Below are 20,072 nucleotides of genomic sequence, written 5' to 3'. Positions count from 1 at the left end.
GGGTGACAGAACCACACCCAGCCCAAATAATTGGAGTTTGATACTCACAATTTAGCCCTATATGGCATCTCTAAACAAACTGCCCCGGAATGCTATGTAAAATATAAAGCTGTGTTGTAATTTATCAAAACATAAAATAAAACCCATGAAAAATAATAAGGTAACCATAAAAAAAGAAAAGCAGAAACAAAACCTTGTGTAAAGAATCCCTGAGAGCCCTGGGGGGTGGGAGGAAGGAGAATTTGTGACTTTTAACCCAGTGATGATGATAAATTGTCTTAAATTCTGCTCACCTCACTTCAAAACTACAGCTTAAACCACTGTGAACTGTGAAGAGGGTCACATCAGCAGGAAGGATTATTATGAGCAATTGAGGTTTAATTAACAGAGAATATGCCATTTGTGGGTTAGGTATTACTGGCTGAAGGAGGCATCTAATCCCATGGAGGGGAAATATAAGGAACAACATTATCTTTCTCTTATGTCAATCATTATGAACACAAAGAAGCTGCAAAATTTTCTGGCTGCGAAGTACAGCATGTATTTGCATATTACAACATGTATTTGAAAATATACACATACAGCTGAAATAGAATTTTTTTTGATAAATGGCTTTCCTACTCAAGCTAACTTTACAAATGCTTTACAAAGAAGAGCAGTGGCTAAGCAAACTTGGCATCCAAAAAGGGCCTAATTTTCCCAAGTGTGAACAAGTATTTAATATGTACATGCAGACTAGGGCTTGTCTATCCTGGCAAATTTCTGCGCAGTAAAGCAGCTTTCTGCACTCACACTGCAGACGTGTACACACTGCCAGGCCAATCTGTGCGCAGAAACTCCTCAGTTGCAACGCTGCAAAAAACCCACCTCAACGAGAGTTGTAAGGCTATTTGCGCAGAGGCTCCAGCACTTTATTGCCAGTGTAGACACTTGATTGCTTTCTGCGCTGTAATTGGCCTCCAGAACTGTCCCGTAATGCCTCAAGTGACTGCTCTGCTCATTGTTTTGAGCTCAGCTGCCCTGGAGACATGCGCCCCTCCCCTTTCAAAGCACTGTTTCTGACAGCCCTTGCGTGCTGATCTGCTCCAGGACACACAGCAAACCATTAATTTGGAATGCTCATGGTGTTGAACACAGAGGCAGGTGTGCGTGAGCATGTGCGCGCGCATTATGCAGAGAGCCCAGGAAGGAAGGTGGGGCCTGATGCTGGAATTTCCTCTTCCCCCGTCTCCGGACTGGTTTCTTCCTGTCTCTCTCTGAACTTACAAGACAGCATGCTGACACACTCTCTGTCCCCCCCAAACACACTCACTCTCTCTACCATTTCACACACACACACACACACACACACACACACTTCCTCCTCCCTCCCCAACTTCAGTTGAAAAGCAGCTGGCAATGTAGTAGGATGCCCATGGAATAACGAGATTGAGAAACCTGCATCATCTGACTCTGTGCCTGCCCCATGAGGCATTGCAAACTCTTCCTAAAGTACTCTGCGGTCAGCTGCACAGTGGGATAGCTACCACAATGCACTGCTGTCTTTGCCGTTGCAAAAGCTGCTAATGTGAATGCGCTCCAGCGTCACAAGGAGCACAGTGTGGATACACAACAGTGGTTTAATTCCAGTGTTTTAGTAAAAGTGGTACAACTTGTGGCGCAGAAACTTGCCAGTATAGACATACCCTTAGGCACAATTACTGCACTTTGATGCAAACTTGGTAACTGTACATGCAAACAGCTAGTTACATGTTTGCACATACAGTTATTCAAATTAAACACTTTGGGCATTTAAAATTCCAGAAGATACCAGATAATCTGATGGAACAATGAGATGCCAAACTCCATGTGTGCATGCAGCACACTTTTTTTATTATTATTGTTTTTAAACATCCGAACAGATTGCATTTTCCAGAAGCATGAACATGCTTACATGTTCGAGTGATTTTCTCAAACCACTAAAAACATTTATACACTCAAATTACAAAATTAAATAAAAATTAGCAAAAATTACCAATCTCCAGCCCAAAAGTTAATGTTTTAGACATTAAGGAATCCTGAAAAATGGTGCTCAGAAAAGAATTTAACTAAAAGCTTCACAGAGAACAACCACTAGGACCTTCCACATAAGCTTAATATCAGACTCCAGTAAATTTAAAACAAAAAAATGGAAACTTCACTAAATCACCACGTACTCATTCTCTCCACTTCCCTCTTTCCACCAACATGCTCATTGCCCTGATATTTGTGCGCAAACAGCAGTTTCTTCTGTTTAATCAGTCGGCTTCTCCTGCCAGTCTTAGGCCTGGTCTACATTAGGATTTTACATCCACACCCGAGAGATGTAGCTAAACTGACCTAACCCCTAGTGTACATGGCACAAGGTCGAATGAAGAATTCTTCTGTTGACCTACCTACTACCTCGTGGGGAGGTGCATTACCTACCATCAGCAGAAACAGTGTCTACACTGAAGTGTGACAACAGCACTGCTGTAGTGTTTTAAGCATAGACATAGAGTCATCACAATTCACTCTGTCATCACTTTCAAAGAGATGTAACCTAACTGGAAAAAGGAACACCTCTTCTGGAAGAAGCACATCTCGTCCACACAGATAGTTATACCAATATAACTATAATGGTATAGTTCTGCTGGTAATTTTCTACATGTAGATAAACTTTTTGTCACATCACAATCACTTCCACGGTGTTTAATGCTGATGTTACAAACACTGAATCAAGTACTCCATAAAATAGGAGAATGAGGATAAGCTGAAACGAAACAGCTTCAGTTTATGCACTTATTTTGTTAATTAGAAATAAAGAAACCAGGAAAAAACAAAGGAAACTGGAAACTTAAAATATAGTCAATATAAAAAAAAAAATGTATTTTCAGGTACGAAATATGTCTGAGGCCCTGTAAAACCATAAAAATTGGCACAACTGCATTCACCTTCTCTCTTTTAAATGTTTCTCTCTCCTGTGTCACTTTGTGAAAGACCCATTCAAACTGGAGATATCAACAAGCTAGCTGAATATAGCGGGAAACTGGACTACTACACCAAGTGCTGTCAAATTCACAAAACAAACAAGTAGATGCATTTTTTTCTTTAATCTCATTTATCACAATCTCCAGTGTAATTTCTGTAAGAGGGGAGCTTTGAAAAATATTGGGCTCCTGGCTACACATAAATTATGACTTGACTTTCACCAATATGGACTCCAGCAGGAGTTTAGCCTGAATAAGACATGCTGAATAGGGCACATGGTATTTTAGGATGATCCAGCTGTATTTCTTTTGCAGACAAATGGTATTTGTTTGTTAAATATATGGGCAATGTTGTGTGATAGCTTGATGTTCTTCATCACTCCCCTGGATATGCTAATCAGGGGAACACTTCTCAACCCTTCTGAGAATGAAAAATACCTTAGGTGGTGGTGATGGAAGCAGTGGTGCAGATCAACATGACAGACAGTAATTGCTTTACAAGTATATCTGAATGCTAGCTCACCCATTCACTCACCCACGCATATATGCCATGAAATATTCTTTTCACTGCGGTAAGATGAAAACCTTTAGAAAAAAAGCTCTTAAAAAGATTTAAAAATGTGTTTATACAGGTATATGACTTGCAGGGAAAATGGCTAAATTGTGCTTCAATTAAAATAGAGCAGCACAAGTAACTCTCAGCTAAGGTCCTGTGGATAAGTGTATAGGATTCTGTATCTTAATTTGTTTTAAATTTATTATTTATCGGGGTAGGCTGCATCTGTCCATGGGCAACTGAGAATATTTGTCAAGCCAGAGTGATGTACTGTAGTCTAACAAAATTTTTACTGTTCCAAAATACAATTGTAATAGGAAACAATTTAAAACAAAAGTGATGGTCTATTACTGTAAGCAAACCAAGTAAGCAACATAACATTTGTTATACTTACAGAGGTTAAAGCTTCTACGTTGGCACCAGTGAGACAGAGGTACCTGACAACATCAAGGATTCCATTATTTGCTGCCAGATGTAAAGGTGTTCGTCCATACTAAGAGGGGGAGAAAAAATAAGTTAACTTTCTGTTGATGATGCGCAGAGAGCCTGACTTTCAGGTATGTTTATTCTATGCTAGAGACACACCACCTGGCTGCTGTATACATGTACCTACACAATTAAGGACTGGAAAAAAATTAGGTTAATTTGATTAATTTTATCCTCAAGTTTAAAAATTGAGCACAACTAATTTAAAGTCTGATTTAATCAAAAATAAGATTTGAATATGGGACATTTAATTAAATAAGTCAGATCTACAACATTTATGTGAAATGCCCTAAAATTTTCACTGGTGAGTGAGGATTTCTCTCTGACTCCCAGAAACATTAAACAGCAGTTTGAATAGCTAAATATCGACTGTTCCTGCAACATTGGCTCCATAAGCTTGGCAGCTGTGGATTCTCCTCCACAGTCACATATTGATGAAAGTGAACAAAAGAGGAGGGGAGTTAAGGAGATGCCTGCTCTGCAAGCCCAAAAGGTCACCGCTCCCTGAGAATGCCAGTGACAGAAAACGTCTACAGCCAAGAATATTAAGGACTAGGGTAACAGTACTTGTAAACCTGCAAGAGAGCAGAGTACGCTGAGGAGCACTGTGAACCAAAACTTTTCTGAAAACACTAAAAAGACTAGAGCAGATGGGTGGTGGAAGTGGAAGACAGGAGAGAGTTTGAAAATTAGAAAATGAATGGATGAAGTAAGGACATGGAAGCAAAAGAGTCTAGATAGTAATTTAGGATCTAGAATATGCAGGGACAATCTTTAAGAATATAGAAATATGGGATTTACTAATAAGAGTGGTACCATTCTGTTGTCAGGAGGACAACGACTGCTGAATGAAATCATTGTCATCCTGACCACAGCAGTCTGCTAGCTTGTCTTCTCTCATCTTTACCTTCTACAGTATTAAATTATTATTTTGTAAGAGTCTCACACTCCCATGTCTTAGCTGTTCCTGATTCTCTCTCACTAATGCGGTGGTCCTCGTATCATCCATTTCCTCTCTCTTTCCTGTTCACATCAATAGACCTGTCTTTGCAACATTTTCTGTTTGTATCTCCTCTCTGCATCGACTTGTGTGTCATCTTTCTCTCTTCTATAATTTCTCTGCTGTGACCTTAAATGCTTCCTTCTCAGAAGTAAACATTATTTCTCTTTTATTGTAGTAATAGGATTCCAGGATTATGACTTTTAAAGTCTCTAATATAGTAAAAAATATTAACTGGAAAGATCTCTCCCCGCCCCTCCAAATATATCAATATGAAGCTCTAGGGCACATGTCAGCAAGTCAGCATCTTGCATTTATACTGGTAGATGTCATTTATGGACACAAGATAAATGCTTCATTAAGTTAACTGGTTCGCGTAGTAGGGCTTGTTTTTCAAGATAATGGCACTATCTCCATATGCTATATGAAGAGAGCTCTTCTCTTCTAAAGACCTGGAATCCAAAGTCCATTCCACTCACGCACACTACTACAGCCTTAAAGAGTAACAAGACAAAAATCCTTAGCCATATGTGGAAGGCTTTCTGGTCCATTTACTTTTAGGTGTTTATTTTTTTCCACCCTACTTCTTTGAGGCCAGCCAAAGCTTCTCAGTCATGAAAAGAGGTGCTAATCCAGCCTTGGGCTGTATTAACCCACCTTCCCAAAAATGTGTTCTCAGCCATGGATCTGCATTTAATTGCCTGATCAGTCACGCTTAAGCCAACACTAGGGGGTGGAGAGCTCATTATAATAAGCTTTCCACTTGGCAGCTGCTGATCTTTAGATTTTAAAAAAATATTGATTGCACTGGGCCAGACTTTTAAGCCAAAAATCCACCACCTTCCATAGCTTTGTGTAGCACAGAAGATCACAGAGCTTTTGTAATGAATGGAAACAATTAGCAATATTGTATTACAAGAATACTTTTATGTTTTTCTAAGAACTATAACACCTTTTAAAATAAATGAATCACAAAGAACAGCACAAAGACCTCTACAATTAATTGTTTTAAACTTAGTGGGATATAAAAACTGCATGATATTGCAGTATTCTCCCACCTTTGCATAATTAGACATTCAAAGCAAAATACCAAGCACTAGCCACACAGTATGTCAGCAAAGTCTAATGGCTGACATTAAAGCTTTACAAACTAGCAACAGGAAAAATTCCGGAAGTGGGTTACTGTTATTTAATGATCCTAGGCAGAAAGCTAAAATACTAAACCTGTTAAGAATTATATTTAGTTTTCATACACCCCAGTCAGCTCTATTGCAATGAGAGGGGCCGCCAAAGCACTAGTAACTTGACTATCTGAGACACAACACTATCGGGGAAGAAGGGATAGCTCAATGGTTTGAGCATTGGTCTGCTAAACGCAGGGTCGTGAGTTCAATCCTTGAGGGGCCCATTTAGGGAACTGGGGTAAAAACCTATCTGGGAATTGGCCCTGCTTTGAGCAGGGGGTTGGACTAAATGAGGGTTTTTTAATATACAGAAGTACTCATTATTAATAATTATGATTTACTTATAGAACTGTTAATCATCTTTATTACTTAATTTAATACTCCTTTAGACTACCAACAGAATATGAAGTATACAGCATTCCATCCACTCCCTGTTGCCTAAACATCATCTGCAAGAAGTAAAGCCATACTACCGGACAAACAAGTTGGCATGTATATTAACATTAGGACAGAACAGAAAAGTTTACCGATGCAACTAATTCAGTTTGTCTCTTTCCACATGGATTTTCAATTATCTCAACTGCTCTACCTTTTTAAGTTCTTGAAAATGTTTTCTATTTGCACTTTGAAAAATAAAAGGATTTTTATACAATAATTGTTATAAATTAAGAGAAGCTCAGCCACCCAAAAAGGTAAGATATTTAACAGAGAAGTTCTGTACCAGCACTGTTTTTTGTTTACCTTATTTGTAACATCCAAATTACAACTTGCTTCACCGAGTGCTATCACAATAGGGACATTCCCATCTTTGCAGGCCACATGCATAGGGGTGTTACCATGTCTGTCTTGGAAATCTACAAAACATCCCTGACCGATGAGAGTTTTAACTACTTCTATTTGACATCTTCTCACTGCAAGATGCAGGGCTATGTGTCCATCCTGAAATCACAAGACAACTGGTCAGTCACATTAAAAAAAAATCCAACCATTATGAAGTGATTTATACAAATTCAAGTATTTTTCCACAGATGTGTGGTAATTTAATTATGGTAGTGTGTATTGTCCTGCCTTTTGGATCACAAGCCATAACAATTTTGTTTTCCCAGCACAAATCTATTTCAAAACAAATCAACAGTTTTCCCTGAAAGTGGTACCATGGCTAAGACATACTAGTGCAAGTGTTTGTTGCCAGAAGGTGGCCAATGCAGAAGTCACACAATCTGCTTAGAGAATGGTAGCTTCTGAGTGGAGCAGCTCCTTCTTTATCTGAAACAACTTGGGAGTGGGAGGGTAGCAGGACTCAAAAGTGATTCCATTTAATTCTCTTATAAGTAAAATGTTTTATCAGTGGCATGCAGCAGACCTTGGAGATCAGCACTGTTTAAATGCAATAGAAACTCCAGAAATAATAACAACTACCACCATGACCAGTATGCTAATATAAACAATGAAACTCAAGATTTCTTCAATACCAGTCATGAGAGGAAAAAATAATTCTGAATTAGTGCAACTGTTAAAAAGCTGTAGTTTAGACTGTTGGAAAACAAATTATTCTCTTGATCTGACAAACAGGTATTGAAGGCAAGTGATTAAGCCCATTGCCTTTGTCCTTTAAAAATGAATAGCTTATTGCCAGTTACAAGAGTCAATATTTCAGTTATTTTCTGTATAAAGAATGTGTGTCAGCCATAAAGTGTGATGGACAGATAAACAGATTTAATAAGGTGGTATTACATGAATACAGACATAATAATGGAATGGTTATTTCCAATATGAATGAACAAATCAGTCAGCAACTTTTAGAAGCAGCCATCAATTTTCTCTTTATAATTCATTAGAGAGCTTATATTTAAAAAAAAAATGATGGCTTGAAGCAGTCAAATGAAGTATTTTAAAGAAAGTAATTTAGAGGTATAAATAGTCCTGTATCACTCACGTCCTCTGCATATAATTCCTGACTAAATGTGACTCATTCACCCGTAACTAACCTTGTCTGTTGCATCAAGGTCAGCTCCGTGTTCTGCCAAGCATTCCACAATATCATGGTAACCTCTAGCTGATGCTGTCAGGAGTGGAGTTTCCCCTTCTTTGTTTTTAATGTTCACATTACAACCTGCCTCACAAAGTGCTTTGGCAACAGAGTAGTAGCCATGCCAAGCAGCACAGTGCAAAGGAGTTTCTTCTTCCTATCAATAATGACAAATCAAAATAAAAAACAGCTGAAACTATGTGCTAACAGTGCCCATTCCTCAGCTTGTACTGTAAAACCAGAAGAAGGGGAAGGAAAAGAAATCTGTCTATTAAAGTTAAATCCTATAAAATGATTTAGCATCACTATAATTTATTAAGCTAACTTTCTCAATGTGGGCGTACTTCACCCTGACACACACAATGATTGTGAGAACTCAATAGCTTCTCTTAAGCATCTGGATTCCAGGAATACAGATTTCTCAGTACAAAACATAACAGTGATACCTGACTTGCCTGCAAATACTGGCACCACTGTCTTGCTGTTTCCATGCAACTGAAGCTAATTATTTACCTAGGTTCTCTCACTTGAAAACATGTCCTCATTCATATGGAACTATTTCACTTATGTAGGGATTAGGCAAGTGGTTGAAACAAAAAATTTGGAGTGAACTCCAGTATTCAATTTCCAGATCTGAGTGTGATTTGCCTTCCACAAGTTATTTAAGGTTAAAGATTTTAAAGCATACTTAAGTGACTTAAAAACATAAGCCCCAGTTTCAAAAGTGACTAAGGAAGCTAAGACGTGTGAAAATATTTATCTTTAAGCTCTTTGAGCCTCATAACATTGTTATGGGGCTAACTTAAGGTTTATCAGAGACATCCAAATGTTCTACAAAAGATGCAATTGTAAGTGCAACGGGTTATAACAACAACAAAGCAGTTAAGATTAAAAAGAGGGGTCCTTCTGCAAAAAGACAAGGGCAATGGGATTGTAGATGTAACCTCCTCACCCCTCCATTGAGCTATAAGGGAAGGGACTTGGCAGATACTCGAAGCTCATACTACAGGCAATCATACTCAGTAGAGAGGACTCAAGCTTTCCATGGTAACTGGAGAAGTAACAGTCAGTCATAGGAAGCCTTTAGACATGCGTGTATGGGGATGGCCTCAGCTGACAGACTGAGAAAGGGTTGGTTTTGAAATTTTCGCCTGCTGCCCTGTTTCTGTGACTGTCCGAGTCTGTTCCAGATTCTCCCATTGTAGACAGTATTTTGAAAGACTTGAGACGGTCTGTAGGGAGAAGGAACTCCCAAGGACTGAGAGACACTCGAGCTTGGAAATTGCTTGAGTTTTTTGGATGATACATTTCCCTTTTCACCTCCCCCAAATGGGCTCAAATTAATAGCTGAAATATGTTAAACATGTCTTCTCTAAAGAAATGCATGTTTCTTCTCTGAGTTTAATAAGTTATCAAAATGATATCTATATAATTTTGATAACTTATAATTTGATAACATTATATATCTATATCTCAAATAAGGAGTTATTATCACTTTGGCTCATAATTTTCATCAGTCACAGAGAATTTTGGAAGGATCTGCTCCATAGCTGAGTCAACGGCCTGTCCAGGTGCTAGCTGAACCCATGAGGGTTGCACACAACTTGCACTTCTGCTGTGTAAACAGAGGTGGAGTTCTCTCCATCCTTAAGCTTCTGTAATTCATTTCAAGACACCTTGGTGTTTTATCAGGATAAACGTAGCTTTCTCATGTACACAGTTTATGGACAGTCTCCATTTATTAGGAGGTAAAACACCAAAGTGGTTTTTATTTGAAACATGGCAAATATAAAGCAAGACCAGAAGTTATGGTTGCTTATGCTGAATGAACTCATGTTTCTGTAGGAGGAAGAGCTGATGCTACCCACCTTGTCTTGAAAATTGGGATTGGACCCAATGCTGCAGAGATATTGAACCACATCTACATGACCATACCGAGCTGCCACATGGAGTGCTGTCTCTCCAGACTGCAATTATAGAGCAAGCACATTCAAGTGTTATTTCATGTGTCACACTCCCATGAATGGAACATCAGTGCTCTGTGAGTTCCACTGGCTGCCTGGGAGTTTCTGGGTGGAATATGAAGTGTAGGTTTTAACATTTAATGCTCTAGATGGTTTTGGGCCCAATTACCTGAGAGACCACCTCTTCCCATGCCATACTGCCACAAATGCAGTCAGTGTAGACATTTAAGCTACAGCTCCCTTGTTATAAATGGGGGGAGCAACTGTCAGTGTGTGTTATCTTGAAGGCCTTTCTTTTCTGGAATTTATTTCCCCACTGTTTGCCAGAGATCTGATCTGTCAATGTACTCTATGATCCAATCTTTTCTCCCTGGTACTTGGGGATGTATGTCTAAGGGGATAGAATTTTTGCCTGGGCTACTGGAGGCGAAGGTGCTGTAATTATTTGAAGCTTGATGAGAAGCTTATTATGTTGTCATAGGACACTAAAAAGATAATATATGGTTTTTAAATGTTGTAACAGCTCCTAGAGCATAGAATAGAATTTTTATTCAGGTATTAACATCTTCCATAAAGCAAAATAAATAGTTCATTTAGGCCAGGCCTACACTAGAAACAGGCTGGCCACTAAAAACCTGATACAGCTTATCCAGCCAAAGTAATGTTTTTGCCAGTACAGCTTGTACAAGTGCTCTGAGCAAAATAAGCTAAACTGGCAAAAGTACTTTTATGCTGGTACAACTGTGTCTATATGAGGACTCTTGTTGGTGTAAAAATCAAATCCCTAACTGACCTTACTACAACGGCAAAAATGTCTAGTGTTGACCTGTCCTTAGTAACATTAGTGGAGATAAAGTAATTTTTCATTAGCTCTGAATTGCACTGAGCTTTGCTACATTCAATTTAATGTATAATTTAAAAAAAATTTTCAAGACAAAATTATTTTCATTCAGGATAAATGAAAACAGGATCCTGATATTATCCTGGACATCAGTGGGGGATCCTCTTTATGAGAAACTGAAGCATTTTCATTAAGGAGCACGTAAAGTGCACTTATATACTTATCACACTCATATGCATGGGTTTATTTTCCAATAAAAAGACCATCACTACAAGACTACAAAACTAGCTATATTATTATTGTCACTTGACTTACAAAGACAGCCTTTGATACATGGCATAGCTGAGGACTTCTTCCTCAACAACTAGATCTGTCTCACTGATGAAGGATTTATCTATACTGCAATCAAAGGTGTGATTGCAGCTCAGGTACCCAGGGATCTAGGAAGTAGGCCTGCCTGGGCTAGGGTTAGAGTTGAAGGAGGTTAGTTTCCCTGCCACAGGGTTAATGTTCTAGGAGATAGGTCTCCCGATGCTAAGGTCAAGCTTCTAGGAGGTAGATGTCCACAAGTCAGGATTAAGGTTCTGGGAGGTAGGCTTCCCCAGGATAGGTTTGGGTTCTGGTTCTGAATGGTAAGCCTCTCTCAGCTAAGGCTAGGGTTGTAGAAGGTAGGCCTCCATGAGTTAAGATTAGGGGCTCTAGACGGTAGGACTCCCTGTCGTAGGTGTAGCACTGTAAGATGTGGTTCTTTCACAGACAAAGGTTAGGTTTCTAGGCCCTAGGCCTTCTTGGTCTAGGGTTATGATAGAAAGAAAAAGATTTCCCTGGGCCTGGACTAGGGCTGCAGGAGGTTGGCCGGCCTGGGCTAGGGTTAGGGCTGCAGGAGGTCGGCCGGCCCGGGCTAGGGTTAGGTTTCTAGCACTAAGCACTCTGCAGAGTAGGTTTAGATTTAGAAGAAGTAGACATTGCTAGGATAGGGATAGGGTTTGAGGCGGTGGGACTTCCCAGGTAAGGGTTAGGTTTCCAGGAGGTAGGTCTCCCTGGGTTAGGATTATGGTTTCAGGGGGCTAGGCTTAGGGTTCTAGTACTAAGGCCTCCCAGGATTAGGGTTGCAGGAGGTAAGCCTGCCCCAGGCTAGGGTTAGGGTTCTAAGAGGCAGATTGCCCCAGGCTAGGGTTAGGGATCTAGCACTAAGTGCTCGGCAAGATAGGTTTATTTTTCAGGAAGTAGGTGTCACCAGGTTAGGCATAAGGGTGCAGAGGGCATGCCTCCCCAGACAAGGGTTGTGGGAGGTAGGCTTCCCTGGACTAAGGGAAGTTTCTATGAGTTCGGTCTCCCACAGCTAGGATTAGGGTTGTAGGAGGTAATCTAACTAGCATGGCTTAAAAACAACAGTAAGCTGCCTGTCATACCCTAAAATACAGTTGTTTATAAAAATATACTCTCCGCATTTAAGTTGACAATGAAAAGAGCTTTTTCCTTACCTTATCCTTAACATCCAAAGGGCATTTACTCTCACAGAGAAATTTCAGAGTTTGTACATGACCATGTCGAGAAGCCCAGTAGACTGCATTAGATCCAGCCTGTTCAAAGTATTTGATTATAAAAGTAATGAACAAAAATATTACACTTCAGGATATTCACTAGGCTATAACATTGTCTGTGCACACACACTGACGTATGTGCTGAACAACAGTAGGCTCATCCACAGCCAAAACAAACCAACAAAACAATAAAACCAAGAAAATCTCCACAAGTTTTCCAGAAGAGCCAGGATTAGAGCTTTCATCAAAACCTTGACGTTTTGGTACTTCATGTCTGTTGAACAAGAGTTAATATCAAATTATCTTAACATCCCCATATTCTCTTAAAAGATAGTTTGCCAAGCTACTGGGGATGGAAGGAAGAACCATCAAACAACACTTCATGGAGATAAATACTTTCCCAAATATTTTAAGTCAATACATAGTGATTTAACAAGTTAGTGGCTCAGGCAACTTATATTATTACAGCCAAAGCCACCACATTTATACTTTTTAAAAAAGTATAAATGTTTTTCACAAAGAATCCCCATTATAGCCTTTGCATTTTAATAGAAATGACAGCTCAAGTAATTAAACAGTACATTTATCATTCTGTAGCTGTTTGTTAAAACACCCTGGCTAATTTGGTGTAAGAGAAATATTAAACTAATTCAATGAAGACAGTTTCTAAAGTATACACAACCTTTTAAGATTAATAACTTGAAATAATTTACTACCTTAGCTGAAATAAAACCCACTATTATGATAGAAAACTCATTAGTAGCAACTAAAGTTGTTAACAAAAAGGAGAAAATTTATTTGTGTCTTTGTCTTTTTGCTATATTAGAAACTAGATAACTGTATTCGCCAATAGTTTCTTTCTTTATTTCCATAAAAGATCTGTCATGACCTGCTTGTCTGCTGCTAAAATGTACTGGACTAAAGAGCACTTAAATAATTAATTACGACAAAATACAATCCTGACCTTATCCTGAATATCAATACGGGATCCTCGCTTTATGAGTAACTGAAGCATCTGAATGTTTCCACAGCCAGCAGCAATTAGCAGTGGAGGTGTTCCATGCTGAAAACAAAGAATAAAAAATGGAACAATATTGTCTTTTGAGAGATTTGGATGTGGAGGGGAAGAGGGCTGAAATAGCAATTTGGACTTACAAATTTACAAAGGAACTACTGATTTTCCATATTATTGAGGGAAAGTCACATTTAAATAAATGGTCTACAGGGAATAATCTACAAACATGGGCCAGCGTTTTCAAATCAGGGTGCCTAAAATTAGGCTCTACAGCTATATTTATGACCTAAATAAACACAACCTCATTTTCAAATGAGCTGGGCACCTGAAGTTCTCTTCTATTTAGGCTCCTAAATAAGGTTTTAGAAGTCTGAATATAAGCAGTGGGCACATTATTTTAGAGATACATGCCATCTTCCTTCCTGCCTTATCTGGCAATTTCATGTGACTGCACCACGAAAACAGACCACAGAGATCTTCAAGATTTTTTTGGTAATGACATCATGTAAAAATCATCCCATCTCAGAAAACAGCTGAACAAGACACATCATCTAACACTACCTATTCGAGCTGTCGGTTAATTGCAGTTAGCTCACACCATTAACTTAAAAAAATAATAATTAAAAATCACAATTAATTTCAGTTTTAATCGCATTATTAAAGTAGAATACCAATTGAAATTTATTAAATATTTTTGGATGTTTTTCTACATTTTCAAATATATTGATTTAAATTACAACACAGAATACAAAGTGTATACTGCTCACTTTATATTATTATTTTTATTACAAATATTTGCACTGTAAAAATAATAAACAAAAATAGTATTTTTCAATTCACCTAAAACAAGTACTGTAGTGCAATCTCTATCAGGAAAGTGTAACTTACAAATGTAGATTTTTTTTGTTTTTGTTTACATAACTGCACTCAAAACCAAAACAATGCAAAACTTTAGAGCCTACAAGTCTACTCAGTCCTACTTCTTGTTCAGCCAATCGCCAAGACCAACAAGTTTCTTTACATTTACAGGAGATAGTGCTGCCCACTTCTTAATTACAATGTCACCAGAAAGTGAGAACAGGCGTTCACATGGCACTTTTGTAGCTGGCATTGCAAGGTATTTACATGCCAGATATGTTAAACATTCGTATGCCCCTTCATGCTTCAGCCCCCATTCCAGAGGACATGCTTCCGCGCTGATGACGCTTGTCAAAAAAATAATGCATTAATTAAATTTGTGACGGAACTCCTCAGGGTAGAATTGTATGTCTCCAGCTCTGTTTTATCCGCATTCTGCCATATATTTCATGTTATAGTAGTCTCAGATGATGACTCAGACATGTTCCTTTTAAGAACAATTTTGCTGCAGATTTGACAAAATGGAAAGAAGGTACAAATGTGAGATTTCTAAAGATAGCTACAGCATTCGACCCAAGGTTTAAGAATTTTGCCTTCCAAAATCTGAGAGGGATGAGGTGTGGACTCACTACTTTGGATTGTTATCGAGCAGAACCCGTCATCAGCATGGACGCATGTCCTTTGGAACAGTGGTTGAAGCATGATGGGACATATGAATCTTTAGCACATCTGGCATGTAAGTATCTTGCGACAAGTGGACTTGTAGGCTCTAAAGTTTTACATTGTTTTATTTTTGAAAAAAGTTATTTTTAGTACATAATTCTACATTTGTAAGTTCAACTTTCATGATAAATTGATTGCACTACAGTACTTGTATTAGGTGAATTGAAAAATACTATTTCTTTTGTTTTTTACAATGCAAATATTTGTAATAAATATAAAGCGAGCACTGTACACTCTGTATTCTGCGATATAATTGAAATCAATACATTTGAAAATGTAGAAAATATCCAAAATATTTAAATAAATGGTATTCTATTATTGTTTAACATTGCAATTAATCACAATTAATTTTAATCGCTTGACAACCCTACTACCTATATCATATTTTCTGTTTCCTCTTTCTGTAGCCTGGGCTATTACCTTTTTTAAAAAAAAAACAGTCTTACAAACCCAATTTCTGCAAGTGAATTATCCAAAAGCATACTCAATTTTTAAAAGGCTGTTCAAAGAGGAGGAACTGATGCCCTGAATCTGGGATCAAAGCGAACATTTTAAACGCAGGTATCTTCACCTGCATTAAGAAAGAATCCCTAGCAAAAGCAAAGGTTGATTCCAAGAATAACACGTTTTAGGAGAGCAGCTGCTCCAAGCTGTGCATTGGAAACATGAATGTGAGTAAATATATTACATCATCATTATATGGCTGTTAAAAATACAGTTACAAAAGTTTTCTTGTGTAATTTATTCGGATATGCACGAAACCATCCTTAATCTTGCTCCCAATCCTGCAATCCTTTACTGTAGTCTTAAATAAATAAAGTTATCTATTTGATAGTTGGATTTCACCCTCCAACAAATCCTCTTGCATGCTCCTAACTAATATTCACTCCCTTTCCCTTCAAATACATCCCCTTCACACCAACACATACATTAAAGCCACTGGTATCCAGGCTGTCTCCTTTCCTGCCCACACCACACCAAGGATACATGACACATGTCCTACCCCACCCCACCTCCTCTATTAAATCACTGAAATGTAGGACTGCAAGGGACCTCAATAGGTCATCTAGTCCAGTCCCCTGGCATTGAGGCAAGACTATGTATTGCCTGACATCCCTGACAGACGTTTGTCTAACCTGTTCTTAAAAACCTCCAATGATAGAAGCAACAGAGGGTCCTGTGGCACCTTTAAGACTAACAGAAGTATTGGGAGCATAAGCTTTCGTGGGTAAGAACGAAGTGAGGTTCTTACCCACGAAAGCTTATGCTCCCAATACTTCTGTTAGTCTTAAAGGTGCCACAGGACCCTCCGTTGCTTTTTTACAGATTCAGACTAATACGGCTACCCCTCTGATACTTAATAGTTTTTGTTGCTCTTCTTTGAACTTTTTCCAATTTGTCCACTTCTTTCCCGAAGCATGGTGCCCAAAACTGGACACAGTACCCCCTGCTGAAGTCTTATTAGTGCTCAATAGAGTAGGATAATTACTTCTTGTGTCTTTCTGGCAACACTCCTATAATACATCCCAGAATGATGTTCACTTTTTTGTAACAGTATTACATTGTTGACTCATATTTAATGTGATCCATTATAGCCTCCAGTTCCTTTTCTGCAGCACTGCTTCTAAGGCATTCATTTCACATTTTGTATTTGTATTCCTTCCAAGTATAATAGTTGGCATTTGTCCTCATAGAATTTCATCTTATTTAATTCAGACCATTTCACCAGTTTGTCAAGATCATTTTGAATTCTAATCGTCCTCCAAAGCACTTGCAACTCCTTCCAGTTTGCAAACTTTGTAAGTGTACTCTCCATGCCATTATCCAAATCATTTATGATTATATTTACTGTTTCCCCCATATGCACAAAGCTTTCTACCCTGTAAAAGAAGGATATTAGGTTGGTTTGTCGAGGCTTGTTCCTGACAAATCCCTGTTACTTATCAGCTTATTATCTTCTAGGTGCTTACAAACTGATTGAGTGATTACTTGCTCCATTATCTTTCTGGATATTGAAATTAAGCTGACTGGTCAGTTAATTCCCTAGGTGGTTGTCCTTATTCCTCTTTTCATAGATGGGCAAATACAGTACCTTTTTTCAGTCCTCTGGTATCTCTCCTGTCCTCTACAAATTCTTAAAAGATAATCATTAAATGGCTCAGATTGCTCTTCAGACAGTTCCTTAAGTATTCTAGGATGTATTTCATCAGGCCCTGCTGACTTTAAGATATCTAACTTGTCTAAGTAATTCTGAACTTGTTCTTTTCCTATTTTAGCCTCCGATCTTATCGTATTTACACTGATGTTTGCTATGTTAGTCATCCGATCATTGCTAACTTTTTTGGTGAAAACAGCACTTTGGCCTTTGCTATGTTTTCTGTTATTGTCTTTCCCTCCTCACTGAGTAATCAGTCTGTCCTTGGTCTTTCTCTTGCTTCTCATGTATTTGTAAAATGCTTTCTTGTTACCCTTTATGTCCCTAGCTAGTTTATTCTCATTTTGTGCGTTGGCCTTTCTAATTTTGTCCTTACATGCATGTGTTTTTTTTTATATTCATCCCTTGTAATTTGATGTAGTTCTCACTTTTTGTAGGACACTTTTTTTCTGGTTTCAGATCATTGAAGATCTCCTGGTTAAGCCAGTGTGGACTCTTACTATATTTCCTCTCTTTCCAATGCATAGCTACAGCAAGTGCTGCAAACACACACATACCCATTGAAAAAGGTACAGAAGGAGCTTTCCTCCCAACCCTGTAGCCCATTGCACTCACAAAGGGCAGGCTCCTGCCGATGTCCTGCACACAGGTTCATGCGCTCCTGCATGTTCTCCTGTGATGTTGGTATGGAAAGGGGAAGGTTTTGACTGGAAAATGAAGTAAACAACACTCCTTTCCCTGAATCCATCCCCACCCCACCAATTTCCATCATGATTTAAAATATTTGTGGTTATATTTAATTGCAAGTTTTAGGGATTTTTCTTTTTATTACCAAAACTTAAATGTTGTGCTGATTTTCAAGCAACAGTACTCTACATTTCAGAGGCCTAGAAAAAAATATTACGGCTTCCATATCCAGACAGTTTGAGAGGAATGAACAACGAACTCCTAACAACTTTTCCTAGGACAGCTTACAAGCCATTTGACTGTTAGTCTTATTTCAAATATTATATTTCTATTTTATAGCCACATCACTCTATACAAGAACAAACAGATATCTGCTCCCCCTACTTGTCGCAGCACGGACCTAAAGCATCATACCTTGTTGGGTTGATTGACATCATAATTAGTCAGAGATCCCAGGAGATGCTGTAGTCCAGGAACATTGTCATCATTGATGGCATGAATGATGGCTTTCATCACAAATGAATCCTCCTCATCCTCATAGTTAACAAGGAAATAGGAAAAAAAAAGACACCATTTGCTTTCAAAATAATAATAGTAAAAAAATAAATAAAAAAAAAAATCCCCCAGTACCTGTCAGGATAAGCAAAGAAAATTAAATTTTCAAAGCACTGTACAGCCATTTAGCTGCAAGACTGGAAAATGTATTCACAAGAGTCACGTGGCTAAAATGCAGGAACACTGCTTGGAAAATTTACCCTAATAAGATGTGCATTTTTTCCACATCTGTACACATTATTTACTGCATGAGATTCCAGAGAAAGTCTTTCTCCCACATTGTTTCCTTACTGGAATTTTCCATGTATCATCTAAATGGAGAGTTGTATAAAGTAAAGCTGAAGATGCAAGTTATGATAGGAACTTGTTAAAAAAATGCATCTAAAACAACAATATAAGATGAAAGTACAAACCTTGTACTTCCCAGGGATGATCTGTGTTCTCCATGAGTAAGTCAGCAAAAATTCACAGAAAAGAAAATCATGTAGCCTGATTTTTGAATCACTCTAATCTTCCTTATCCTGAGTTTATTAATGTTTTAAACTCTAGCATTTGCCTGCTAAAGAGTTGGTGTGACATATCTTCAGTGCTGACTCAGTGTTAAAAAGTATAGCAATAGGAGCAGGAGCAGTATATGTTAGAACAAATAGCACAAAAGTAGAACGATAAGAAAAGGACAGTGGAAGTGAGAACATGACTTGCACTGGAGGAATAACGGGAGGATAAAATGGGTAGCAAAGAAGTCTCTGCAGAATTTTTGATTTTTAAGACTATTAATGCCCAGAAAAAAGTATGTTTACTTTGTTCTAATGCATTAATGTTTAAGCTTTACTGATCACAGGATATTTCCTAAAGACTGCATTAAAACCTGAAGAGGAAGCTAAAAAGAGAAAGCTTCCAGATTTACAAGCTTCTAACTATAGCTCCCAGGGGCTTAAACCTAAAAGGCATACACCTGTATAAACTGAAAGGAAGTTTGTTTGGCCTAGGGTCTAATGTACTCTCTAGACCCATCCTGCAAGGTCAATGGGAGAGGAGGGTGCTCAACATCTCTCAAGGTATGTAAACATTGAAATTGGGAGGTGTGATTGCAGCTTGTGCAGACATATCAGAGCTAGCTTTGATCTAGCTAGCTAGTTCAAGTACCAATAACACTATAATTACAGCAACAGGGGTGGTGGCCTGGGCTAGCTTCCTGAGTAGAACCCTGGGTACATACTCAAGTAGCTAGCCCATGCCCCCACAGCTACACTGCTACTGTCATCCGAGCTACCTTTAATCTAACTAGATCAAAGCTAGTTCAGGTATGTCTACACATGCTGCAATCACATCTCCTGATTTCAATGTAGACATTTTGGGACTGGCTCTGTTTAATATCTTCATCAACAACTTAGATATTGGCACAGAAAGTACGCTTATTAAGTTTGGAGATGATACCAAACTGGGAGGGATTGCAACTGCTTTGGAGGACAGGGTCATAATTCAAAA

The 20,072-nt window shown here is 38.4% G+C and overlaps 1 protein-coding gene across 5 annotated transcripts in view; it reads right to left on the bottom strand.

The window, feature by feature from the left end:
• The window catches only part of DAPK1 (death associated protein kinase 1), a 121,594-nt gene that overhangs the window by 23,350 nt on the left and 78,172 nt on the right, over positions 1-20,072 (bottom strand). For all 5 annotated transcript variants that reach the window (XM_054032492.1, XM_054032491.1, XM_054032493.1 and 2 more), the window contains 7 exons: positions 18,444-18,563; positions 13,556-13,654; positions 12,532-12,630; positions 10,111-10,209; positions 8,202-8,399; positions 6,955-7,152; positions 3,938-4,036 (listed from right to left, as the gene is read on the bottom strand). In XM_054032492.1, coding sequence (XP_053888467.1) covers positions 3,938-4,036; positions 6,955-7,152; positions 8,202-8,399; positions 10,111-10,209; positions 12,532-12,630; positions 13,556-13,654; positions 18,444-18,563 — 912 coding nt within the window. The remainder of the gene's footprint in view (positions 1-3,937; positions 4,037-6,954; positions 7,153-8,201; positions 8,400-10,110; positions 10,210-12,531; positions 12,631-13,555; positions 13,655-18,443; positions 18,564-20,072) is intronic.

This window comes from Malaclemys terrapin, chromosome 6, assembly GCF_027887155.1.
Source record: "Malaclemys terrapin pileata isolate rMalTer1 chromosome 6, rMalTer1.hap1, whole genome shotgun sequence".
NCBI classification, from domain to species: Eukaryota; Metazoa; Chordata; order Testudines; family Emydidae; genus Malaclemys; species Malaclemys terrapin.
Note: the sequence above shows the minus strand (reverse complement) of the source record. Positions and strands in the feature narration are given on the sequence as shown.